The following is a 27513-nucleotide window of genomic DNA, read 5'->3' as shown; positions in this document are numbered from 1 at the left end:
AAGAAAGTCCCCTCCTATGATGAATGTGAGTAAAGCCCTCCCTGATGAACTTAATGCTTTTTATGCTCGCTTTGACATGAAAAACACAGACTATATTGGACTAGCTGCAGCATGTAAAGCAAATGAGGATGCACCTTTCTGTGTCTCTGAGGTCGATGTGAGCAATGCCTTTAGGAGGGTTAATTGTAGAAAAGCTGCTGGACCGGATGGAATTTCTAACAGGGTTTTGAAATCCTGCGCTGCTCAGTTAGCTCCTGTGTTCACTTATATCTTTAACACATCATTGGCTCAAGAGACAGTTCCTACTTGCCTCAAGCAGTCTGTTATTGTTCCAGTACCGAAAAACAAAAGTCCATCATGTCTGAATGACTACCGCCCAGTAGCCCTGACGTCTACAGGGATGAAGTGTTTTGAGAAGCTTGTGAAAAACATTATCTGCTCATCCCTCCCTGCCTCCTTCGACCCCCTCCAATTTGCTTACAGAGCCAACAGGTCTACAGAGGATGCCATCTCAAACCTCATGCACACCACCTTAACTCACCTGGAGGAGGAGAATGGGAATTATGTGAGGATGCTGTTCATTGACTTTAGTTCAGCATTCAACACGATAGTACCTCTCACCTTGGTCACAAAGATGAAGGCCTTAGGACTAAACACCACCCTGTGTCACTGGATATTTGACTTCCTCACCAACCGTTCACAAGTGGTTAGAGTGGGGGGTCTGACATCTGACTCATTAACCATCAGCACTGGTGCTCCCCAAGGCTGTGTTTTGAGTCCACTGCTGTACAACATCTACACACATGACTGCAAAGCCAACAGTAGTCATACCTCCATCATCAAGTTTGCAGATGACACAGTGATCTTGGGCCTGATTAGTAACAACAATGAACAGCTCTACTTGGATCAGGTTGATGAGGTGGCACAGTGGTTTCAATCTAACAGCTTGACACTGAATATCAATAAAACCAAGGAAATGGTAGTGGATTACAGAAGGCAGCAGCAGAACTACAGTTACACCCCACTAATGATCAGCGGGCAACCTGTAGAGAGAGTCACAAGTTTTAAATACCTTGGTGTCCGCATTACTGAAGACCTAACATGGACTGTTAACACTCAATATGTTCTGAAGAAGTCCAGACAACGACTCTACTTCCTTCGGCAGCTAAGGAAATTCAAAGTTTCTACATCCATCATGAAGGCCTTCTACACTTCAGCGGTTGAGAGTGTTCTAACTGGTAGCATCATCACCTGGTATGGGAACTCCACAGTTAGAGATTGTAGTACTCTGCAGAGAGTAGTGCGCTCAGCTGAACGTACTATAAGAACTCAACTCCCTGCTCTACAAGATATCTATTCCAGAAGAGTACTCCTAAGAGCCCAAAAGATTCTGAAGGACTCTTCTCATCCTAACAATGGATTATTCCTACCGCTGAAATCAAGAAGACGCCTATGTGGTCACAAAGCCAGAACTGAGAGACTCAGGAGAAGTTTTTATCCCCAGGCCATCTGAACTCTGAACTCACACTATACTGATTTTGCACTCATTCACTCCTCAGCACTCATGACCCCCCCCCCCCCACACACCTACAAGACTTTTAGCACTTTTACATCCCTCACCCTATGCTATAGACCTTTTATTTATTTTCTTATTTCATCACACGTCAAAACACACACACACACACACATATCTGACTTACTCCAACTTTTGCACATCTCCATAGAACTTTTTATTTATTATTTTTGATTTCTCCTCCATCTACCCATGTCCTTGATTGCCTAGCCTTTCTGCCCCCCTCCCCACTCCACCCCCATCCCCAACACACACACAAAAAATACACACACTTACATCATCACTGTCATCACCTCACATACATACAGCACACTGCTTGCTACAGTAAGCCTCCTCTACTTGCTGCACACTGCCCCCCCTCCCTACATAGACAGCACATTGTCTTCAGGATCTTCTCCAACACACATCCTCTACATACTTACAGCATACTGCCCCCACCTACCCACACGCACACTACACACACACACACACGGTCACTGCTACACTCCCCTCCCGCCCACACACACATCTTTATCACTCACATACATCATACATACAGTACTCTGCTTGCAATAGTAAGTCCCTTCACCATACTTGCAGTATACTGCCCCCCCTCCCCCTCCCTCACTAGTAAGTCCCTTCACCATACTTGCAGTACACTGCCCCCCCCTCCCCCCACTGCCCTCTCCCCACATACATAGCACACTATCCCATCTCCCCTGGCAGTTGGGTTAGCGCCTTGAGCCGTGGATCTGCCCAAGGTTTCTTCCTTGGTAAGGGAGTTTTTCCTTGCCCCTGTTGCTCTTGGGTGCTCCTTGTTGGTGCCCCCCCCCCCCCAATTCCAATCCTCCCCCACCTTTCTTATGCAGCCCTTGCCACTTAATCTACTAAACCCCTCTTCTACTGCACTTTTTACCCCCCCCCCCCCCACTTTGCACAAATAGGCTGACACCAGGCATAATTTCACTGCATTTCTTACTTCCAGTAACTATATGCATGTGACAATAAACTTCCTTGTATCCTCCTTGTAGTCAAAGTCAAAGTCAAAGTCAGCTTTATTGTCAATTTCTTCACATGTTCCAGACATACAAAGAGATCGAAATTACGTTTCTCACTATCCCATGGTGAAGACAAGACATATTTTACCAATTTAAGTCCACAGACAAACATAACATTCAAGTAAACAAAAAAGTAAGTAAATAAGTAAATAAGAGGGCACATATAATGAAATAATAAGAGCAGCAAAATTTGGTTGAAATTGTGCATAGACAGTCAATAAAATACTAGTGCAAAGTCAGGCCAATAAAAGGCTGGGGTAGTTCTGTTTGACCTAAGTAAGAAAGAAAAGTGGCATAGTGGTGCAAGTTATGTAAGAGCAGCAGAAGTGTTGTGTTTTCAAAACAACAACAACAAGTTGCAAAGTGTACAAGTGTGCAAGTGGAGTAGTGCAGGCGGCCATTGTGGGTCCAATGTCCAGGATGTTATGTAGCTGAGGGTGGAGGGGGGAGAGGAGGGAGAGAGTTCAGCATCCTTACAGCTTGGTGTATGAAGCTGTTGGTGAGTCTGGTAGTGCGGGAGCGCAGGCTTCTGTACCTCTTCCCAGAGGGCAGTAGATCAAACAGATTGTGAGCGGGGTGACTTGCATCACTCACAATTTTGGTCGCCTTGCGGGTGAGGTGGGTGGTGTAAATGTCCTTCAGGGAGGGGAGTGAAGCACCAATAATCCTTCCAGCTGTGTTCGCTATGCGCTGCAGGGCTTTCCTGTTGTATTCAGTGCAGCTTCCGCCCTACACAGCGATACAGCTGGAGAGGATGCTCTCAATGGTGCCTCGGTAGAATGTGGTCATGATGGCTGGTGGAGTACTTGCTCGCCTGAGTTTCCGCAGGAAGTACAGGCGGCGCTGAGCTCTCTTCGCCAGTGATGCAGTGTTGGTGGTCCAGGAGAGGTCTTCACTGATGTGCACCCCCAGGAATTTGGTGCTGCTCGCTCTCTCCACCACAGCACCGTCGATGGTCAGTGGCAGGTGTTGGGTGTGACCTCTCCGGAAGTCAACAACAATCTCTTTGGTCTTGCTGACGTTCAGCAGGAGGTTGTTGTCCCTGCACCACGTGGTCAGATGGTCGACCTCCAACCTGTATTGGAGTCTCGTCGCCCTTGGTGATGAGACCCACCAGAGTTGTGTCGTCAGCAAATTTCACTATGTGATTGTTGCTGTAGATTGCAGTGCAGTCATGCGTCAGCAGGGTGAAGAGCAGCGGACTGAGCACGCAGCCTTGGGGGGCCCCTGTGCTCAGTGTGATGCTGCTTGAGGTATTGTTGCCAACATGTACTACTTGAGGCCTCTGACAGAGGAAGTCCAGTAGCCAGTTGCAGAGGTAGGTACTGAGTCCCAGTTTGTCAAGTTTGCAGATGAGTTGTTGTGGTATTATGGTGTTGAATGCAGAACTGAAGTCTATAAACAGCAATCTCACATATGAGTCTCTTTTTTCCAGGTGGGTGAGGGCTGGGTGGAGAGCAGAGCAGATTGCATCCTCTGTAGACCGTTTGGCTCGGTATGCAAACTGGAAGGGGTCCAGGGTGGGGGGGAGAATGGATTTGATATGTGACATGACAAGCCGCTCAAAGCACTTCATGATGATGGGTGTCAGTGCCACAGGGCGGTAGTCATTGAAGCAGGATGGAGCAGTTTTCTTCGGCACAGGTATGATGGTGGCAGCTTTGAAACATGATGGGACGATGGCTTGCTTCAGGGAAGTGTTAAAGATGTCTGTGAAGACATCCTTAAGCTCCCCTGCGCAGTCCTTCAGCGCACGACCTGGGATGTTGTCTGGACCTGTTGCCTTACGGGTGTTGATAGCAGCAAGTGTCCTCTTCACGCTGTCGGCAGAGAGGCACAGGGGCTGCTCATGTAGAGGGGGATGGGTCTTCTGTGGGCAGGTGCTGTTTTGTGCTTCAAAGCGAGCAAAGAAGCGGTTCAGGTTGTTGAGCAGAGGGATGTTGCTCTCACAGCTCTGTGGCGCGGGCTTGTAGTCCGTGAGGGCCTGAATGCCCTGCTATAGGCTTTGTGCGTTCCTGCTGTCTTTGAAGTGGGTGGTTATCTTGTGAGTGTATTCCTTTTTTGCTTCCTTGATGCCACGGGACAGGTTGGCTCTCGCTGTTCTCATGCCAGCTTCATCCCCAGCTCTGTAGGCTTTGTCTCTGGCCCTCAGCAGCCTGAGGACATCCCCTGTCAGCCATGGCTTCCAGTTAGCCCGAGTGATGATGTCTTTTGTGTGGGTCACATCATCAATGCACTTGGTGATGTAAGAGGTTACAGTGTCTGTATACTCCTCTATGTCTGTCTGGTTGTTGTAAGTGGCTGTCTGCTTAAACATTTCCCAGTCTGTTGTGTCAAAGCAGTCTTGAAGAGCATCGGAGGCTCCCTCAGGCCACACTTTTACCTGCTTACGAACTGGTTTGTTCGCTTTTACCCTTTGTCTGTATGCGGGCATTAGCATAACAGTGATATGGTCTGAAAGTCCAATGTGGGGGAGGGGGGTGGCTTTGTATGCTCCTTTGTGTGTAGTGTAGACCAGGTCCAGGATGTTATCTCCTCTTGTTGGAAAATCAACATGCTGGTGTAGCTTTGGAAGTACAGTTTTAAGATCAGCATGGTTAAAATCTCCAGTGAAGATGGTGAAACCGTCTGGGTGTGCCGTCTGTTGTTCACTGACAGCCTGGTACAGTTCACTAAGAGCCGCGTTCTTATCGCTGTTGTTGTTGGTAGGCGGGATGTATACTGCGACTAGCAGAATCGCAGTAATTTCCCTTGGCAGGTAAAAAGGACGGCACTTTATGATCATAAACTCTGCCAGTGGTGAGCAGTGTTTGCATACTACTACAGTGTCCCGGCACCATGTCACGGATGTAAACACAGATTCCTCCTCCTCGTGATTTACCTCCCTTTACAATGGCCCTGTCTGCTCGATAGCATGCTAGCTGCTCCAGTTGTACAGCAGAGTCCGGAATGTTGTCATTTAACCAAGTCTCAGTGAAGACGAGCACACAGCAGTTACTTACTGTCCGGTTCGTTGATCTCAGCAGTCGTATGTGATCCATTTTGTTGTCCAGTGATCGTACATTTGCCAGGAGAATGGATGGTATGGCTGGGCGAGTTGGGCTGGCCGCTAGCCTGGCCCGGACGCCTCCGCGCTTGCCCCTCTTCTTAGTTACTCATGATTGGGATTCTTTTACAAGCTTGCATGGTGATGTGTGTAGAACTTCGAAATCATTGGTCCAGCCTAACCAATCACATTGATCAGAGATTCTTCCCGAAGCCCCATTGTACCAAATTTGGTTGCAGTTCCACCAGAGTTACATTGGGGGTGATTGTGGGCGAGTGCAAAATGAATGGGAGTCATTGGAGCTAGACGGCTAAATCTGTCTCCTTCACCTGATAGTTGTTGAAAAAAATGCAGATTTTATTGTAGTTTCTGCAAGTTCAATATGGATTATAGGTCGAAAGTTGAATGAACGAGTACTTATGTCATTTCTTGCAGGTTGGGTCGTTGTTGTCCATAACAAGCTAACATTCTGCTAATGAATGATGTCATTAACATTTTGAAAGGCTTTTTAGAACAATAAGCGACTTTAAAAATATATAATACTCAGCAGTGTGTATTATCTTTCCCTCCCCTTTTGAATGCAACATTGAAATTACTAAACTAAAATGCTCCATCCATTCATTCTACACTCGTCGGCGAGTGCCCTCACGTGGAACCAGAGAAGGTACTGCAACCAGTTCAGAAAACGGAAGTTTCCCGAGAGTGAAAGTTCTCCCTTTTTTATTAGACATTCTCTGCCTAAACTACAAACTAACAATAAAGCATCGGTAGTCAAGAAACAATGTTCACGCGGGAATTCATGCGGAATCGTCACAACTCGGCGGTCATTATGTTAAGCCTTGCTATACTACCCTGGCTGCAAATTACATTTGCTGCCACTAGGGTACACCTACATTTCTAGGTTACATTTATTCATCTCCTGCTGCTCTAAAAAAGTAAAAGATTCTTGAACACTATGAGTCTACTCTGAAATCATTGGTTGGTATATTGTACCATTCATGATATAGTAAGTCATGGAAGTTAAGGTTTTTTTGTTGGGGGGAAAAAAGGGAAAAGTCATGGAATTTTGCATTTGACTTAGAGTGGGAATCCTGAGTTATGTGGTCTGGGAAATATGTAAGAAAAGCTTTCACAGCTTAACAATGGCAACTGCACTGACCAAATCGGCATGCTAGCAATGTTTTGCCAATGACGTACACAATGCCAACTTGGTGTAAACAGTTACAAACAGAACAGTACACAAAATGGACCAGGTTATGGTGTAAAATAAAATACCTGGAATGTGAGGGTCCTCAAGGCCAGTGGGGACTTTCCATTGATCGATTTGAATTTTTAAATCATTCACCTCATCAATATCACCAGGGACTCTACAAATACAAAAAAGGGTACCGAAAATCACAAAGCTTGACAGGGTTGAGCATAGGCTTTTGGCAGAGGTGAGGAATACAATTGTACATAGCACATTTTATACACAGAGGAAATTAAATGTGCCTTACATAAGTAAAAGCAAAAAGTTGAAAACAAATAAAGACAAAAGTGCTTAAGAGTACTCAAGCACACAGAAAGATAAAATGTTTTTAACCTTGATTTAAACATTTGAGGCAAAGTGCATTTTCTTTCAATTGCATGCAGCTAATAGCTAAATGCTGTTTTACCCGTTCTAGTTGTATATCTGTAAATGCAATGTAACAGATACAAATGTTTCCCACCTAAAGATTCCTTCAGTCTGATCTCCATTGAGTGCAAGTACTTCCTCAGACAGGCGTGTCTGTATCCATGGTAACTGTCTTTCAGGGTATCGTTCCTTCTGTAGTGACATAATTTCCTCTAAACAGGAACCAAACATGGAGGGGTTGAATATGGCATTCCGTGCGTGAATTATTTCTTCCAAACAGGGTGTATTCAAACCCTGCAAAGAGAGAAAAATAGTAGAATTGGGAAATCTGTTTAGTGTACAATTGATATTCATGAATAGAAACAAAATAATGAATACATACACTACCTTTTTAGCACCTGTCAAGGCAGCCTTCTGGAGTCTCCGATAACAATATTTAGCATAACTGCTGATGGCCACACCTGGAAACAGAAATAGGAAGTAAGGGTAGAGCAATATATCTGAGGGGCAGTGTTGGTTTCTTTGCATACATGCAACTGTATTCAAATGTTCCTACCCTTGTTGTCATTAAGAGGGTCCATGTGTCTGTATATGTACCCTTCCAAGTAAGAGTGGAATCGGGGTGTAGGAGGAAAGAAAGCCAGACAGATGGCCATTAGCTCCCAGCCCCTCTCTAGGCTGTCGTAGCGAAAGTTTTCAGTTGTTTGACGGCACAACTGGATGTACAACTCATCCCGAAGACCTTGTAAGCTCCACCCCCTCACCACTATCTCCAGTGCAACAGTCAATGGTTCTGCCTTCCCTCGGCGATCTCCCATATAGGTCTGGATGAGTTTGAAGAGATCAACTGCTTCTCGTTTGATTATCCTATCTGATGTCATAATCATGGGCTTCTTAATGGCCTCACTGCTCCAAGCCAGCATATTAGCAATTGACACCTTTCTCCGAAACAAGCCCTATTAAGCAAATTAAAGGGAGGCACATATAGTTGATTATACTCCATCACACACTGTTAATGTGATATACAGATATTTTCATGCAACATTTTAATTAGTGTATATGAAATTATGAAGTTACATACCTGTGTGTGTGTATTAAAATGTTTGGATGCCCAGTTTTCAATATCAGTCTCAGAGGAGGGCTTTCTTAGAGAAAAATTTGGGAAAACGCCACAACTGGAACTTGGCATCATATTTCGGGCATTCCGCACATTCTCAAACTGAAAACATGCTCCCAAATCCTCTGACTAAAAGACAGAGAGAGATAATTAAATATATATTATTTATTATACACCCACAAACATTAACATTACCATGTCCTAACCAGTGGTTCTTTGCCTAACTGCTACAATCTGATAAAGAACCGCATCAGCAGGCGAGAAACAATGTATTTTCCTTTTCTGTATAAATGTACTCCTTATTATATTCCTCAAAAATATATTCCTCCAATTTTTGTGTTTGTAAGCATTGCTACTACCATTTACCACAACCACTTTCGATTTTGAAATTAATGTCATCCCCTCTCGTCACTGATTGACCCACCATCCTGGTGGCTAAGGAAAACGTAATCACATGGAGATGAGCCACACTAGTATCTCAGTTAAATGAAAATGAGGCTATAGACCTCTCCGGAATAAGTCCCGCCTCCGAAGCAGCCATGTCTACCCAACTTCCGGGCGTCGAATGTCTATGGGAAATAACATGGCATTTTGAAATATCATACCTGTTAAACATCTGTAGGTGGCGAAGTAGAAAAAAATGGTAGGCTGATTGGCCTACATACTTCTGCCATCTAGTTTCCACTGGATTTTTTGATTGTCGGTGCCGTTAAAGTAGAAATATATCAGTAAGAAGCACTAAGCTAACGCACGCTTCAGACGCCGCGACTCCCCCAGTCAAGGTTGCATAGCAACGGCAATGTTTCAGTTTGTCTTCACCGAAATGGAGTTCGTGGCACCAGAGCCTGTCTACAGAGGTAGCACTAACCCTGCGTGAAATCATCATGTTTGATAGGTTGTTAATACATTCTGAAAATGTTACTGTTCTGATCAAGTTCATGCAAAATAAAGCTATCGACTCAATACGACTCTGCCTCTGATTCCTAGTCTGCTTATCATTATCTGTTTTTCGTGAAAAAAAATCTCATCTCGTCATGTCTTTAGTGTCTTTGTCGGCGATTTCTTTCTTTTTCAAATATCTCAATAACAGCCAACAAACTCGCAGTCAAACCAAAGTTAAGTCTTGTTGAAAAGAGGCTGAACCTTGCAAACAATTTACTTTTATAGACCACTGAAATCACGCATGAATCACACGTGAAAATGACCATCACGTTAGGTTGTGACTGGTTGTGAGCAAGATCTAACGCCCTCCTCCACCCGCGTACATCGGAACTAGCTCCCGGTTAGCATTAATAATCGTTTACTACTTTAACGGCACTGACAATCAAAAAATCCAGTGGAAACTACATGGCAGAAGTATGTAGGCCAATCGGCCCACCAGCTTTTTCTACTTTGCCACCTACAGACTTTGACAGGTACGACTTTTCAAAACGCCATGTTATTTCCCATAGACATTTGACGACCGGAAGTTGGGTGGATACGGAAGTTACGGAGGCGGGACTTTTTCTGGAGAGGTCAATAGCAGAGTTGCCTGTGACAGTGAAATGACAATGGGCCAATCCCAAAGTGAGCCCTGAGGACTAAGGACTAAAGACTGACAGGCTTAATTGATCTCAGGTGCTAAGTGAGTGAGTGTGTGAGACCACATGGGCTCAGTATAAATGGGATTGGGACAGCACTTCAGATGTTTAATAACAAAGACGTTGCTGACACATGCACCATGCACATGTGTCATGCTGTTGTTTACTTTTGTAATTTCCGGATTTCCCTATGGAAATGTATGACGAATGTCTGAGAAACTCCCTCGCTACCTTGCATGCATGTGTGTAGTGCTATAAAGCAATTTGTTAAATTGCGAGACCGCAAGACTTTCTGACTCTGAGGCCGGCGGTCTGCCGGACCAAAGTTGCAAGGCTAGTTTTTCCGCTCACAGACGGTAGGGGGAAGCAAGATGGTCACCATTAAATCCGGAAAAAAACATTTCAATGACTCCGAAGCTGTTAAGTTTAGGTAAATTAAGCTAAAACTGTATAGTTACCCTTTAAACATGGCATTGTATGTAAGAACAGACTGCACATGAATGCAACACACAACTGCAGTACTGAATGGCAAGCTGCACTTCTCTTTCTCATGCATACATTTATGGCAAAGGTCGAGGTAAAAGTAGGAGTTTTGTGCAAAAACATGAGAGCAGAGTCTTAAGAGTTACTGATCAGGTATTTCACTGTATGTATGACAACTCTGGATTCTGGTCAATATCTTGTACAAAATTAACCGAAGCACACTTGGGTTACATAAATGACTAGGCAATGTTGCTCATCTGTTCATCATCGTATAAAGTCCGCCCAGATGATATGATTGTTGCACACAGCCTTTATGACCGGGCATAGAGGCTTTTCAATGGAGCAAGTCCAGACCAAATTTCCCCTTAAATTTTGTGGATGTGGTCAATTCGAGGTGTAATTCAAAGTGCAATAAAATGCATACAATAACAAAAACAACAGATTCAGTATTCAGAGTGGTGTTGCACGGTGCACCGATACTACAAAAGTATCGCCATACCCTGAAATTAAAATGTCACAATACCTAATTTTATTAGTATCGATACTTTTAAGAATGACCGTGTTTTAAAGTAACATGCGTGTGTGCAAGGCATGCTTCTAGCGCCACCTCCCCTAGCCTGTGGCTGTACGTCTTTTCTCCTCACACACGTATGTGCAGCTGTTGTGCCATAAACAGCGAGACATGGCTGTTAGTTTAAGTGATGCTATGGTAACACATAATAATAGGCTAATATCAACTTGATACTTGGGTCATTTAGGCCTACTATTTGGGTTTAATGTAATTTAGAAATAGGCTACGCAACCATGGCAAACTTTTACATCTGGAGAGAGCTCCTTGCTAACTATCCCGCTAGCTCAGGTCACGTCTGTCAGTGGTGCTCACTAAAATAATTAATGAACATTGCTAGACACTTATCTTTTCTATGATCCCAGAAATATTTTCTTCAACTTGTTAGTTTTTTTGAACATTAATTTTATCTAATGACATAGAAAACATAATCAATTGCATCCACATATCCTTATGCACTATGCGGAACTTTTATTCACTAGCCTAAAATCATTAGACTGAAGGCTAATTACTCACATATTTCTTAAAGTGACAGGCACCCAATTACACCTACACATCACCATACACACCACATTAAAGATATGCCTAAGTGTAATAGTTTAAAAATCAATATGGACTATTTAAATTACTAAATATCTTTAGTTAATAGTAATTATGCAGATTATAAAATACTACATTATTAAAGGAACCGTATGTAAGAAATGTAATTCAATTAATCATAAAATGGCCCTGATTTGTCACTAGACATTAGGAAATCATGCTAATTTCAAATACTTATATCACTGACAACAGTAGTCCGGCCAGGATATCGTCATTTAAAAAAGTGAAGTTGCAGCCCTCAACTGATGTTGATGTTTACATATTTGTGTTTTAGCCTGATCCGCCACCCTCCACCTATCTAGTAATCACAAAGTCAGTAGTTTCGGCATCTGGGTTGCCAGCTCTGCTCTAGTTACCACATATGCGGTGTACACCGCTCTACAGTATTTTGAAAGTGATTGTAGTACCAGTTTTGGCCAAAATCCTACATACGGTTCCTTTAACTAAATACACTTTATATGAATTTCAAAATATCAAACATATTTCAAAATAGAAACATATGACATAAGCCATCATTTTCCGTGTGTGTTTGTGTGTGTGTGGAGAGTCAAGCAGAATCTAGGATGGCCACTGGTGTAAATGATAACACTACAGTATATTTAATATTAATGATGACGTCAAGGTGGTGGGGGCCCCAAATCAAATAGATTTTTAAAAAAGTATCGAAGAAGTAATGAAATCGCAATTCTTGACTTGATAGCGCATTTCTCTCTGGTTTGAGAAATGCGCCAAATCGACTGAAAAAAACTGTGTAGTAAAAGTGTAGTAAATCTTGGTAGATAGAATCATCTGGGTAGTTCCAACAATCAATTGCAAAAACGTTTGGTGGATATTTTGCAGTTGTCAACATTTTAATTGCATTAGTTTGGCTACATTGACCCTTTACATCTATACCTGAACACCCTCCAGCTGAGTATTTCACTTATCATAACATTTTAAATTCACACTTACTCATCTTGAGTGCCTGGTGGTTAGACACAACTAATTACATACACTCATTTACACATTGGAACACAACAGAAAAATGTCTTTCATTCATTATAAGTTGGGTGTGCATTCTCAGTAATTACTATGCATGATGCAGTTCTATAGATGCTCTAGTAAATGTGTAGGACTATTTTGTTTTACTATTTACTATTGTCAGACAGTGTTTTTAATCACAGATCTTGCTATTTTCTACCAAACAACAACACTTTCTAGACACAGTCCTATTTTTTTTTCAATAATAGTTAATCAACGGTTCCTTTCTTGATATTTTGTCCTGGGCTCATCTCCTCCATGCAAGTGTTGACCCTAATTACTGTACAGACATCAGTCACATCGTACCACGGTGGTTTAGCAATAACAAAGTTAACTTTTTTAGAAACACACCCCTGCTCAGTTCAGGTCATGGATTTTCTTTTTTTTAAATCAGGACTCCAAAACCCAAAAGCTGTAGGCTACTCCAAACACTCAAAAAATACTTTTTAAAGTATATTTGCTTGTATGTGGATAAAACTGTAGATATTGATAAGATATGAGTAGGGAGAGAGACATCCCTTGTTGTCATTAAGAGGGTCCATGTGTCGTCACGTTTTGTTCGCGCCACAGCAAAATAGCCTAGTGGACGGCAAGAACACGAATCAAATCAATGGGTTGTAATGGGACATATCTGCCGTCCTGTTCAGAGACTATGGTTGCTATAGCAACCGCTGCTGTGCTTCATACACTGAGGAGATAAGCATGCAATTGTGGTTGAAATACTCCCGAAACACAAAGAAAACAAACCAAAATATATCTATGCAAGAACATGGGATGTTGTTGTATTCCAAACAATAAGCCAACAGTCGTGGAAGGGCATTACTACGGTTAAATCTCACTATAATCTCCTAGCTGTGCGATATGTTTTAATAACTTTACATTTGCAATCATGACCCATTTCATCTAACAACACCACTGGCATCTTCTTTGACTATCAGACCCCAAACAGCAATACATTGAACTACAAAGATGTTATAGTAATGGTGTTCAGTTCATAATAATCTTTATGACATAATGTAATTTGCCGTCTGTCTCCCATCTTTTTGCCGTCCAGCATGGAGCCGTCACGTGACTTAAGTCACGTGTCTGCAAGGGGTGAATAGAAGATCCTGACAAAATCCCCAAATTGACCGATCGCAAGCCCCGCCCATCGAACGCAGATGAGCCAATTGCAGTTCAGTAGCTCTCCGACAGGATGTACGACAAAAATTACCACAATAGGTGACACTATACAGCTGAATGGGACTTTTTTCCCCTTCATAGATATCCTCATACATTTATACCAGTTTAATCTTCATATTAAGATAAATACTTTTTGTATTACACTTTGTCTTAAAAATAAAATAAAATATGCATAAAATAAAATATGCAAATTAGGTAATCTCATTAAACATACGTACATATAAACTCTTGAAGCTGCAGATTTTCTGAGGTGATCACAATGTTTGGTAGAAAAACAGTAGTTCATCCGCGCTTCTGTAGGTTGCTATCTGCTGGAGTGGACTAATTGTAGCCAAAGACAGGGGCGGAGTGGGGCACTAAAATCCACCGGGAAAATTCTGACGGCACCGGCCTCCCTTTTTGTAAATTTAAAAAAGGCCTAGCCTACAGACAATGTCAACCTAATAACACAGGTAATTAAATCATTGAAAAACCAGGCACTTTGAATAGTAGAGAACGATTAAAGTAGGCCTATATAGGCTTACATATAGACAGTTCCAACGAGTTCCACAAACCATTCATCAGCCTGAGTGGCCCATTAATTAGTCCCAGGCTAGGCCTAGGCTACATATCAACATAAGAGTTTCTGCCTAGCAATAACGTCAATGCTTTAGCTCCGCTAACCTTTCTCTCTGCCTTCCATCCATGTGTAAAACAGCAAGCAACCACGCAAATCCGTCGACTGTCAAAAAGCCTGTAGTTTACCTCGAACCTGATCGGTCATGCCATTAGACGAGGGGCCGCTCATTTATCCCCCTACATTTCTGTAAATAGACTTGACCTGCAATTGGTTCATTGGATAAACCAGAAACACATTCCCCATTCCCAGGAGGCTTTGCTCCATTCTAGCCTTAGGCCTGTGTTAATTTAAGAACAAACAAACAAATTGTCATTTTTTTTAAAATTTGTGACCATGAAAGTTCTGTAACGCCTGAATAAGACAAAAATGAATTAAGATAAAAAAAATAATCCTATAGCCTACACAAAAATCAGCATGGGAGAGATGAGGGATGATGGGAGAGATGATGTGCAGGGTAACCATGAATGACATATAGACAGTGAAATATTTGTTGGACTTCTTAGAACTCTGAAGTGTAGATCTCGGAGATTTTCGCAGAAAATTTTAAATGCAATTCTCATGTACGACTTGCGGCCGCGATAAAAGCTCTATGGGCCGGCCCGCACCTCGGCCGGCCGACCTAGAAAACTCCCGACCGTCCCGATTGCCACTCCGCCTCTGGCCAAAGAGGAGTTTTACCGGAGCAACACAGATGTATAAACTTAAGATTTTATTTGAAGTGGCAACATAAGGGACTAACGTTTCGACGTTCTGCCACGTCTTCGTCAGAGTCTAGTATGGCAAGCATAGGTAGTGGTACCTTATTTGCCCTTGTGGGTTGGTATACACTGGACAGACAAAAATGCCAAAAAGTCAATTAAAAATGAGAATATCAGAACACAAAACAGCAATACGCACTAAAAATACTACATACGCTACAAGACATTATATGCAGGCTAACCATGGTTCTCCAGCCTCATTAAAATTTTGGGGATAGAAAGGATCACCACACCCTCCAGAGGCGGAGACATTATAAAAAAACTCTTATGCAGAGAAGCGTTTTGGATATTTACTCTGAATACACTGGAACCTCATGGACTCAATGAGGAATTGAACCTATCTTGTTTCTTGTAGGCCAATGTGCATATTTAATCAATTTGTGAACGGTTTCTATTGATCTTCATGACTTGTTATACTATATATGAAATTGAGATGTTACCATGTATGTGATATCTATGTCTATTTTCTCTATGTAATACCGTCTCTGTTAGTATAATTATTTGTTATGCCTACACCCTTAAGGGCTGTTAATGTTTTGAGTGCAGCCTATGTCTATGGTAGCCATGTGAAGATTGCCCTGTTTAGTGCTGTATTCAATGGAAAATGATAAATACAATGTATATATAAACAAGGCACTGTTTTTTAAAAGAAAGAATATACAGACATTTTATATCCAACATTGCTATTATCATTGGAATGTTAAAGGGGTGGTTCACGATTTTGGACACGGGACCTTACTTCCAAGTTAGCAAGGGTGATATGTATCAGTAGAGACCATTTTCAACACATTTCATCCAGTCCTTTTAGTTGCAGAGTTCACAGTTGCTAGGCTAGCGCAAGTCATCAGTATGTATTAGCCTGCCACTAAAAACCAAAGTACACCTGAGGCATATAAATTATAATGCCAGACAATTGATGTAAATGTCAGTAACTTAAAGTAAAAAATACAGAACAGGTTTATTCCCTGTGTTGCAAGGTAAAACTTTCACAACCGAGTTCAGGTATGGGGATGATGATGAGATCTTATTCAGTGATAGGATTTTTACAACTATTGCCTCCTTTGCATTTGCAGTACTTGCAACAATGGATGCAGCTACCCGACAGGGACACCCATTCTTGTGTGCACACCAGTAGGCAGCCGTGGCCTACTGGTCAGGGGTTCGGACTGGTTCGTAAGGGTTGCTGGTTCGATCCCCGACCCAGTAGGAAAAATCTTGTCAGGGGAAGTGGCTGAGCACTGCTCCCATGCCCACATCCATGACTAAAGTGCCCTTTAGCAAGGCCTTGAGCACCTAACCCCTCACTTCCCCAAGCACCGCTGTAGCAAGGCAGCTCTGCTCTGGGTTAGTGTGTGCTTCACCTCACTGTGTGTTCACTGTGTGCTCTGTGTGTTCACTAATTCACGGATGGGATAAATGCAGAGACAAAATTCCTTGTATACACAAGTATACTTCGCCTATTAACCTGATTTACATTTACATTGCCACACCAGCAGGGATCTGGCAAACCTTCAGATTATAATCTCAGGGACTGATAAACTGGCCTTTCTTACAAAACCATAAGCATCTGCATTTAAAATAAAGGTGGTGCCTGTAAATGGTGCTTGAACCCAAAGCTGCTGTTGATAATAGGCTTTTTGTATAGGTTTTTTTGCATTAGTTGAGGTGCAAGCGGCCCTCTCAAAGTCCATCTTAAGGGCATTACTATAGAATGCAGCAATGCGCAGGTCGTCAAATGTCTCCATGTCCGTTGATGGTTTGAGACATTTGACCAAGAATGTTTCCACCATTTGTATTGCACTCTCTGTTAGCTGTGGACAGTTGAAATTGAGAATCAGAGAAGAGTTGTCTGGTTTGTGGACAGTGTTCAGAGCTGCAAGTTTGGTTGATATTTTGCTGCTTGTATCGTACCCAGTCAGTGCATGTAGAGCTGGGAGACATTGTGTGAGCTCATCTCCCAGCGCTATGCAGATATTGTGAAGTGGTAATATTGATCTTTTTACTCCTGAGTTGCGGATGAGCCAGAACAATTGTTATGTGGTATAATACAGTAGGTACACAAAGACATCTGTGTCACCTGATGACAGTGTCAGTGATGTAGATCCTGTGGATGAGTTGCAGTGTTTCCCATATAATTGAATTCTATTTGTGGTGGTAGGTTTGCAGAATTAACTTTAATGCAACAGTTTTTAACAAATTAGCGCAGTATGGTTATGATCGAGATTTAAGCACAATTTAGCCAGTCGACTTTTATGCCAACAATTGCAAGATTGTTAATTTTTTCTTTAAACGTGCATGTAAGTTTGTTGAAACACAAGGAGAGGCTGTGCAAAGGTGCATAGCTCTACAATAAACAAATTCCATCCGATTTAAATAGTGCGCCGCCACAAATGAGTTAATGTATGGGAAACACCATCTCTCACTCTCTCCAGATCTTTTGGAATTTTGTAAAATACGATTTCAAATGAGTAACTGGTGTGTACCAACTTATCTGTTCGTTGTGAGGAATAATGTATATTTATGCATATTTAACAATATATTGTATTTATCTTAATATGAAGATTAATCTGGTAGAAATGTATGAGGATATTTATAAAGGGGGAAAAATGTCCCATTCACCTGTGTTGTGATAATAGTGTTTCCTATTGTGTTCATTTTCAGGACTTTAGTCCCGGATAGAGATTTTGGCACACATCCCACGTTGTTCAATGGGGTCATATTAGTCTATAACAGTTGAGATATTCTCCGCTAAATAAAGTGCATACAAATCGAAGTTGCATTGTTAAAACTGTAAAATTCTCCAGAGCTGTGAAGGAGGAAAGTAAATGTATACCAACAACCATGGACTGAAAACAGAATGATCTTCATTTTGGTTCGTTCTGAGCTAAAACATTATTTTTCCGTTCCTGTTCCAGTGTTCCAAGGTCTCTCTAAATAGTAACTGGTTAGAACCTTATAGAAGAACGGTTAATAACGTTCCTTTACGTTCCTTCACGTTTTCTTTTGCCCAACATCCTTAAAGCTTAAATCAAATCACATTCAATCAAGGCTAACTGTTAAAATCACTGTGCTTGAATTCAAACGTGGGGCAAGATTTGGAAGTAGGCAAGTAGGCCTATATAATAATAGATCTTAAAAAAATGTCTGATAGCCTAACTTCAGGCACAGACAATGTCCTTGCTTTAAGCCCTGTAATAGCCTAACCTATGTGTGGTGCAATCAACTGCATGACAGGCCTATAGGTATTTTCCTAGTGTCTCTGATAGCCTTTGCTATTTCACAAAATGTTTCAGTAATTTAGGCTACATCCTTTTAAAAGTCAGTTAGATAGTGTTGGATATGAAAATCCTTTGGGTAAGGCTATTTGCACCCCTGGTACAATTAGCAGTGTATGCTATTCGTACCCTGATGCAATAAGAAGTGAATTCTATTCGTACCCCGGTGCACACAGCAATGTGTCCAATTAGTACCTCGTCTGGTACAAATATCAATGTATGCTTTTCGTACCCCGGTGCACACAGCAATGTGTTCTATTAGTACCTCGTCTGGTACAAATATCAGTGTATGCTATTTGCATCCCTGTGCATTTAATCTGGCATATTGATCACATGATCAAATTGGTTTTGTTCCCATTTTCGGTTATGTTCATCCAAAAACTGTGTTCATTTTCATTTACGAATCCCTGCCATAAACAACAAATGTAGTCCTTTAGCCAGCCAATGGAAATTTTAGGGTTTTAGTTCCTAAACCTAAACACATTTATATGTATCCAATGTACTTCATGTGTATGTTGTTGTGCAAAATAATAATGAATGCATGAAGTTACATTGAAATCTCTTACCTGCAAATGCTATACATTTTATTTGTATATTTTAGTTTTACAAAGCTTAAGTAAAGATTCTAAAATTAACTACTTCTGCATCAGATCTGCGAACCTAACAAGCTGGACACCACACTTTAAAAGAGGCACAATAGTAAAAAGGCACATCTGCACTGCAGTCCTGTAAGCAGAAACAACAGCAAATTAATCATCATGGAACAACATAGTGAATAAACTGACTTTCACTAACCTTTTCAAATCAGATCACTAATGTTCAGCTGCTCTGGTGTAAACAAACTTTTTGCAAACATTCTCTTACAGCACTGATGCAAACTTTCTGTTGCGAGTTCAACTGCCCTGATAGCACATGCTCAAGCAGAAGCCGTTTACAGCAAAACAAAAGGCTGAAATGTAAGGGGAAAAACCTGAACTACAAACAAGCTTGCATAAACTACAGATGAAAAGACAGCTGTGCAGAAAATTCTGAAGCAAAGTATTATAAGTAGCTGCTGAGAATGAGGATGAGTATGGACAGTTATATCATCTAAGCAGAAAAAAATAGTCTCAGATCAGCTGAACATCACAGTGAAAGTCCTGTGGTTAACTCCATGCCAATGTCTCAGTCTCCAGTCTTTCTAGAGATTTGAAGCCTCAAATCTATCACATGCTACAAAGCCACCCAGTTTCACACCCACTAATTTACCAGCCAGGCATAGACAGAGGTGAAGCAGCGAGGAGCTACATACAGTAGAACAGGTTGATACACAGAGTAAAATCAGCAACCATGAGTTCATGGAGTTAGATCCACAACACTAATTGAAATAAGACACTACCTTGAAGACAATCCACATCACTGTAAATCCCCTGAAAATGCCATACAGTTATAAAGAGCTTCCTCAAAACAGTAAACACACTAGTCATCATGATTACCAATCTCCTCTGCGGTATCTAGCCCATTCAGCTCCTCTGTACAGCACAAGCCCATCCACTCCAGCAGCAAAGTAATAGATGCAACAGGAGACGGTGTGTTCAGGCTTACTGAAATCCAATGATCATCCAGAGGATTACTGGACCTCAAAAACATCCTTCCACAGCTGTTTTGATGACTTGAAACCCTCCACTAGAGAAGAGAATTATGCCACTCCCTTTTGGAACTTCAGGCAGCCAGAGCAGATGGCTACCTACCTGGTCTGTTGTACCACAAAATATCACATGGGGTCACTCCAATTGTCCAGAGACTCCCACATAATCTGTAAGAAAAATGGATCACAGTAGGATCATGCTAGAAAGAGGAGCAAAGTCCTCATCCTCCATTCTCAATTATTGTGAAGCAAAAGTTTCACAGAGTTTGCGATCAGCAATATTGCGTAATGATCTAAACTTTGCCAGCATAACAACAGGAGCGTTGTGGCACCAAGACAGAGGAAAGTGTTCATCGAAACACCATGCTGAAACGTCAGTAGGAAAGAGAAAACAGATGACAAAAACAGTGCAAACACTTTAGTGGTCAGAAAGGACCCTAAAAAGCAGTGCTCACTACATAATCACACAGTGCTCACATCTAACATTCCCGAGGACTGTGACAAGGCTGTACAGTTCAAAAACTGATGTTCAAGTAGGCACTACGGATCCAGTTGGGCAAGTCAAGTGACATCAAAATCAAGGTTATTATAGTTAGTTTTTCTCAGTTGCTTTGGTGCATTTCTCGAATCATCATTAACATTTGCACAACAGTGCATTTCTCAAAACAATTAATGCAAACTGCACCACATAGTGGATTACCTGCAAAAGCGTGTATCTTGCGCAAAATGCTTTGTTTATGTCTCAAAAGTAAATATTTAAAAATTATCAATACACAGCAAAACACCTCTTGGTCAGAGGTGTACATCATTCCTGTCTGTCAGGTCACATATATGTATAGACAGGTTATGATAACTAGTTCAACACATTTGCATGTAATGACACAAGCAATGAAATAAGGGCAATTTATTTTATGGGGTAGGGCTATTCAGCAGGAAACCAGTATAGTGCATTTGACCAACATGACATTAGCAATTGAAAATTGCTATTTGTTCAGGATGGGGAGAAATTGCTTTAATGATGTGCATATAAGATGGTAAGGATGGTAATGGAGTTTGAACAAACAGTTTTGAAAATGTCAATTCTAATCTGAGAAATGCGCCAAAGCAACTGAGAAAAACTGTAACAAAAACTGAAAGGAAGTATAAACATTCAAACTAAATACTAAAATGAAAGGTGCTCTAAGCGATGTTAGGTAACGTTCTGGTGACGTTCAAACAAAACAGAGAGCTAGCTTGTTACTCCCTCCCCCTCCCACCCGTGCCATTGAAACTCTCCTAAACTGCCATCTCGTCGGTGATTGGGTTGGAAGAGTTTGTTATGATTTATGGTCCAGGCTGGACCAAGTTGTTTTTGATGCCATTTTTGGAATCTGGGCTGTCCACAGAGACCGCCTTTTTTTAACAGTTTGTTATGTTTTTATGGTCCAGGCTGGACTAAGTTGTTTTTGATGTCATTTTTGGAACCTGGGCTGTCCAAAGAGGCTTGTGACTCGCTGGCTTGTTATGTAAATTATGTTATTTTATTCAGCTTCCCAGGTAGCCTAGAAATCTAGACGCACCCTAGCGGCGGCAAATTAATTTGCTCAGCCTGTACGTCTAGTAGCAAACCATAGGGATTTCTATTGGCTGACGCCATGGACGTCATCCAATCACAGCACTCTATTTTGTTAGAGAGTCTTAAGGCGGGCTTAACAGGATGACGACAGTCCTGCGACGGTGAACAAAAAGGAAGGTGGCTATGGCGAACGAAGAGCGGTTGTTTGAATTGGCGTTGGCGTCAACTTTGGAGGAGTTGGACTTGTGATTTTCTTTGAAAGTTGAGCAACACAATGCACTTAAGTCATTCCTTTCGAAGAAGGATGTATTTGCCGTTTTGCCGACCAGATACGGATATGGTCGTAGCGCTGGCCTATTGCATGCCTAGGCAGTTTGAAAGACAATTCTCTGCCCGCCCCTTGGATTAAGCGAGGTGAATGGGTCGATTCCAGACTATACATTTCAATGATATAGGATGGCCCGCCAGGCTACTTCCCAGGCACTTCCCATGTTAAACACAGCCAACCGCTAGCATTTCGCTAATCGCTAGCATCTAGCTAACAAATTACACAGCAATGGACAACGGCTGTTCAAACGAGGGTAAGCAAACAAATGTTTAGTCATCGTTAATATTCCACATCTGGCAGAAAGGAGACATCATCACAACAAACTGTGCAACCAGGAACTGACATTTTAATTTACTTGTCACCAAGCTAATCAACATCAAGCTGGCGGAATAGTATAGCTGAATAACTGTGTTGCGTTAACACACCTCTTAATTCCAAATGGAGACACCATTGACCGAGTCGATCCAGTGCAGTTAAGAGCAGGTAAAAAGTTGAGGCTGGCTTGCGAAAGAATAGTTCTTTATTCTGAATGTAAGTCTGATACAGGACGTGATATGAAAACCATCGTTGTCAGGATCACGGTTGTCATCCACTCTGTGCATCCTCTCATGTCACTATGATCACTGCTGGTGTCGTCAAACGGCTGTTTGGGGGTTGTGGTCACGGACAGTCGTTTCTGAAAAAACAAATAAAAACACAGCGGCAGTATACTAATGTTCACAGAAAATTGAAAAAAAGCATTCATATTAATTTGAAAACAAACATCTATCAAATTATAAAAGGGTCATATCATTTCATCAAATAGCCTAAGGTTCAGCATCATGTAATATCTAGTAGTTATGATATGTTAAATATCAAAGGACAGGACTCCAGGTTTAGCCATGGTCGTCTGAGACTGCATCACTGGGTGCCCAGCACCCTGTCGAACTCTGCACAAACAGCTGTAGTAAAACCCAGGCTGTCCATTTTAGGCAGCGGCTGACATGCTTGTCCAATCTAAATCTTGGTCACAGGTTGTGTCTTGTTAAAGATAATTTCCTCGCCTTCAACATCACAAAGAGATCGGATGTGGTTTGTGACCGGCAGAATTTGTTCATTTAAACGTCGGGATAGACGTTGCAGTTTCCCCCATGCTCGCTGCAAATCGGCCATAGGCCAGAAATTACCATCATCATTGACGATGCCATATTTCATTTCAATCCTTTTCTCGGTCTCCTCCATCCTGAGATGACTGTTCAAAAAATTTCTCACCATTGTAACTATTTCATCTTCACTAATTTGGGGCGGTGCCATCCCACCTATCTCAGTTGTAGGGTTCTGGCTGGCACAGGCCCTGTTCCTTTTACTGAACATTGTATGTTAGATGTTAAGAGGAAAAAAATAGATATCTAACAAGATGTTACTGGTAGGCTACGTAGCCTAAGCCTATAAGACGCAGTCTTACAGCCCAGTGCAAAATATTAACAAGCACATAAAAAACTGTGCACTATCAAATTTCTCCTACCTCGCAGCGAAACAATATGCCTGCCTAGCCTCAGCTATGCACCACACCAAATCCAGTCATTCTTTGTTACACCCTCACATCCTGCACCATAGAACTACAGAAAAAGACTTGAAACGCTGTCTTGCAGCGCAGCGGGAAATACTAACAAGCACATAGTAGCTACAAACTGTAACTTAACCTTAAGCTACAGTTAGCCTCTAATTTAGTCAGTCACCACTACTAAATTAGCCAAGAGATAGAGGGCCCTATAATGACCGTCTAAAGCGGTATCGTCACTCGTCAAAAGCTTATTCAAATTTAGTAGGATGTCCAGTCCACATTGGGAGTGTTTTCGTTATCAAACGTGGAGCGTATGGCACAACAAGGTGTTCCTAGGCTTCTTAATCAGTCATGGGTTAGTTTGGGGCATAACATTGTTTAAACCAATGAGAATGACATCTGTCATTCCCTTTAACGGCGCAAAGCACGACGTCAAAGAATGCATCTGTATTTTGACAGTCAACTTCGCATTTGAAGGAGGCTGCCTGCGAGACTGTATGGAATAGTCATTTCACTAAACCATGCTTTACTAAAACCTAGCATAGCCTTCACACATTTGCACTCGTCTATTAGTTGAACTCATTGGCAAAGTGAAACTAACTTCACCATGTCAGGCAACAACAAGACAGTTACAGTACTGTATATGCAGTAAGTTACTTTCACTATTGACTGACAATGGGTTACCATCAAAAACATAGGCTGGAAAAAGCAACATTATCCTAATCTCAGCTCAAATGACTGAATAAAACAACATTTATCCTGCAGAGGAGTTGCTTATATCTCATGACAGTGTGTCTTCAGCTGTGCTCCATACATGTCTCTCGCCTCTCCTCTAATCACTTTTAACCGTAATTACCAATTTGCAAATGATGGTAAATAACTACTCATCATGAGATCTACAGTATTTCGTAATATCTTTATTCTAATTATGCATCCCATTGTAATCATGCAAAACTTCTTGCTCAACACACTGGTACACTCTAGTCAAACTGTAATCCAAAAAATATTGTAGCATATTTCTGTTATTTTTTGAAGCATGAAAAAATTAAAAACGACTCACCGTTGAAACAGGCTGTTGTCCTCTTCAGGATGAATCTTGTTTTTTCCTTATTTCATGTACAACTGGGTGGAAACACCAACTAATGAATGCTTGCGAAAGAATAGTTATTTATTCTGGATGTAACAACAGAGCTCTGGTAGCCCTGTTGCATGCACAGCACAGCACAGTGTTGCAAGGTGAAGCCAAGGTAATAATGAAGCAAAGATCTAGGAAACTCCTGGCTAATTATAATGCCAGAATATGCAGTATATGTCTGGGGTCAAATTGGAGGGGGGGGGGGGGGAATGGGTAGTGATGGCCTTATTCAATTAAGATTTCTCTTGTGGGGGAACAATTAGTTAGGTACACCATTTGCTGTTGTAAGGTGACAACATTCTGTCTGCTTACAATAAACAGTCCTGTTCCCGCCGTTTCTGTGGTATTAAACAAAGAACCAAAAGAATGACAAACAGAAAACCACTAAAATCTAACATCCTTTTGTTCTGTGTGCTATTGTGTAGTTGAATATTATTGGGGGCCAAGCAGCGAAGCTGCAAGGCAACCCATAGTGATTCTACGTGTTCTTCTTATTATTATTATAACGAAACGCTCATTTGCCATTGAACCATACAGTAAAAAGTTGGGAAATTTGGCACATTGATTCGGTATAGTCATATGATTAATTTCACTAAGTTTCATGTCAAGTGCTCTAGCGCCACCAATGTGTAAGATTTTGCATTACATCTATGCGCTTAACATTTCAACCATACAAATTGAGGTATACTTGGAATCCTTGGATAAGACCGAACTCGACGCACCCCCATGACGTCAATTTCCGCCATGTTGGATCTTCCGCCATACTGTATTTCATCAAACACTTAAAAGTAATCAAAGGTCACAAAGTTTGTCCGATTTTCACGAAACTTGACACAAATGATTTTCAGACCATGTCTCACAAATGCGTTGCTTTTTGGAGCCATATTCAAAACCTATCGCCCGTCGTGACCAATCAAGTTTGGCAGCGAAGCTGTAATATCTCAGCAAAGCTTTCAAGTATCAAAACCAAACTCAGTACATGGGGTCAAGTCAAGTCAAGTCAACTTTATTTCTATAGCACATTTAAAAACAACTGAGTTGAACCAAAGTGCTTACAAACAAACATAAAACAATGACAATGGTACAACAACAATATAACATGGGGGGAAAATAAATAAATAATTGAAATAATACACAAATTAGTCAAAAATAAAATAAAGAATAAAGAGTGTGTGTGTGTGTGTGTGTGGGGGGGGGGGGGGGGTATTAAGGTAGATTAAAAGCTTGGGAGAAAATGAAAGTCTTTAAGTTAGACTTAAAGCAGTCAATGGTTGGAGAGGACTTAATATGTACAGGTAGACTATTCCAGAGTTGGGGGGCAACAACAGAGAAGGCTCTATCACCCTTAGTCTTGAGGCGTGTTTTGGGGAAATAGAGAAGATTCTGAGATGAAGACCAGTCAGGACCCAATAAGGAGGAGGCTCAATAAATTTAATGACTTTTGACCTATAGGTGGTGCTATAATGAGCAAAATTACATTTTAGCCTGTAACGGGTGATGTGTTTGGAATTAAAACTTACTATTGGTGTCTGTTAATGTTAATGTACTAGTGGTGTCTGTGGGAGGTCCTAAGGCTGACAGATGTGATTTTGTGACGTCAACATAATTGATCCGGCCGCCATATTGGATTTAATCAAAATCACTTAAAAGTTTTCACAGGTCACAAAGTTCATCCGATTTTCATGGAACTTGGCACAGATGATCTTCAGACCTTCAACATAATTGATCCGGCTGCCATATTGGATTTAATCAAAATCACTTAAAAGTTTTCACAGGTCACAAAGTTCATCCGATTTTCATGGAACTTGGCGCAGATGATCTTCAGACCATGACTCACAAACGCATTGCTTTTTGGAGCCATATTGATAACCCGTTGCCCGTGGTGACCAATCAAGTTTGGTGGTGACCGTCAACCACTAGGGCGGCGTTAGAGTAACACAAGATTAGGCCATATCTCAGCAATGCTTTGACGTATCAAAACCAAACTTGGTTTATGGACTTGTGACCACATCCTGAGGATGCACAATCAATTTTGCAACCTTTGACCACTAGGGGTGCTAGAATTTGCGACACTTTCTCGTATCGACACCAAACTTGGTACATGGACTCGGGACCACATCCTTAAGAAGCTCAATATATTTAGTGACATTTGATCACTAGAGGCACTATAATTATCAACACTTTCTCGTATCGACACCAAACTTGGTATGTGGACTCGTGACTACAACCTAACTATGCACAATAAATTTGGTGATGTTTGAGGTATGCATATGTGTGGGGGGTTATTGGGGTGTGTGGGAGAAGAGGTTAATGGGACAGGGGGTTAATTGGGTGTGTGTATAATGTAACAACATTGGGTTGCCATGACAACTCCTGCTCAACTGCTTGGCCCCCTCATTGCTGCTTGCAGCTATATTTATTATTATTATTATAACCTTTATTTAACCAGGTTAGTCTCATTGAGATCTAAAATCTCTTTTTCAAGAGAGACCTGGCCAAGATAGCAGAACAAATAGTTACACATCACAATCACAAAACAAACACAAAAGAGGCAAAGACAACTCAAATGCATTCCAGATTAAATAAAAGTGCCATTAATTAAAACATTTGCACTAGATGGACTCATGTTCTATGGCTTTAACAACAACTTGCCTTTCCAGATTAAATGTCTGTTCTTGGTCTTGGATTTCGTGAATAAATTTCTAAATAAATGCGACTTATAGTCCAGTGCGACTTACATATGTTTTAGGGCTGTCAAAATAACTGATTAATTTCGATTAATTAATTTGAGAAAAAATAACTGATTAAAAAAAATATTGCAGATTAATCGATTCCGTATCACCTTTGACCCC

The 27513-nt window shown here is 41.5% G+C and overlaps 1 protein-coding gene across 1 annotated transcript in view; it reads right to left on the bottom strand.

Annotated features, from left to right (window-relative positions):
• The window catches only part of arhgap39 (Rho GTPase activating protein 39), a 74254-nt gene that overhangs the window by 15844 nt on the left and 30897 nt on the right, over window positions 1-27513 (bottom strand). Inside the window, exons 4-8 of the mRNA XM_042056157.1 lie at window positions 8353-8517; window positions 7828-8227; window positions 7659-7732; window positions 7366-7565; window positions 6932-7023 (exon numbers count right to left, since the gene is read on the bottom strand). Coding sequence (XP_041912091.1) covers window positions 6932-7023; window positions 7366-7565; window positions 7659-7732; window positions 7828-8227; window positions 8353-8517 — 931 coding nt within the window. The remainder of the gene's footprint in view (window positions 1-6931; window positions 7024-7365; window positions 7566-7658; window positions 7733-7827; window positions 8228-8352; window positions 8518-27513) is intronic.

This window comes from Alosa sapidissima, chromosome 12 (genome assembly GCF_018492685.1).
Source record: "Alosa sapidissima isolate fAloSap1 chromosome 12, fAloSap1.pri, whole genome shotgun sequence".
In the NCBI taxonomy this organism is placed as follows: domain Eukaryota; kingdom Metazoa; phylum Chordata; class Actinopteri; order Clupeiformes; family Clupeidae; genus Alosa; species Alosa sapidissima.
This window is presented reverse-complemented; position numbering and strand designations above follow the sequence as displayed.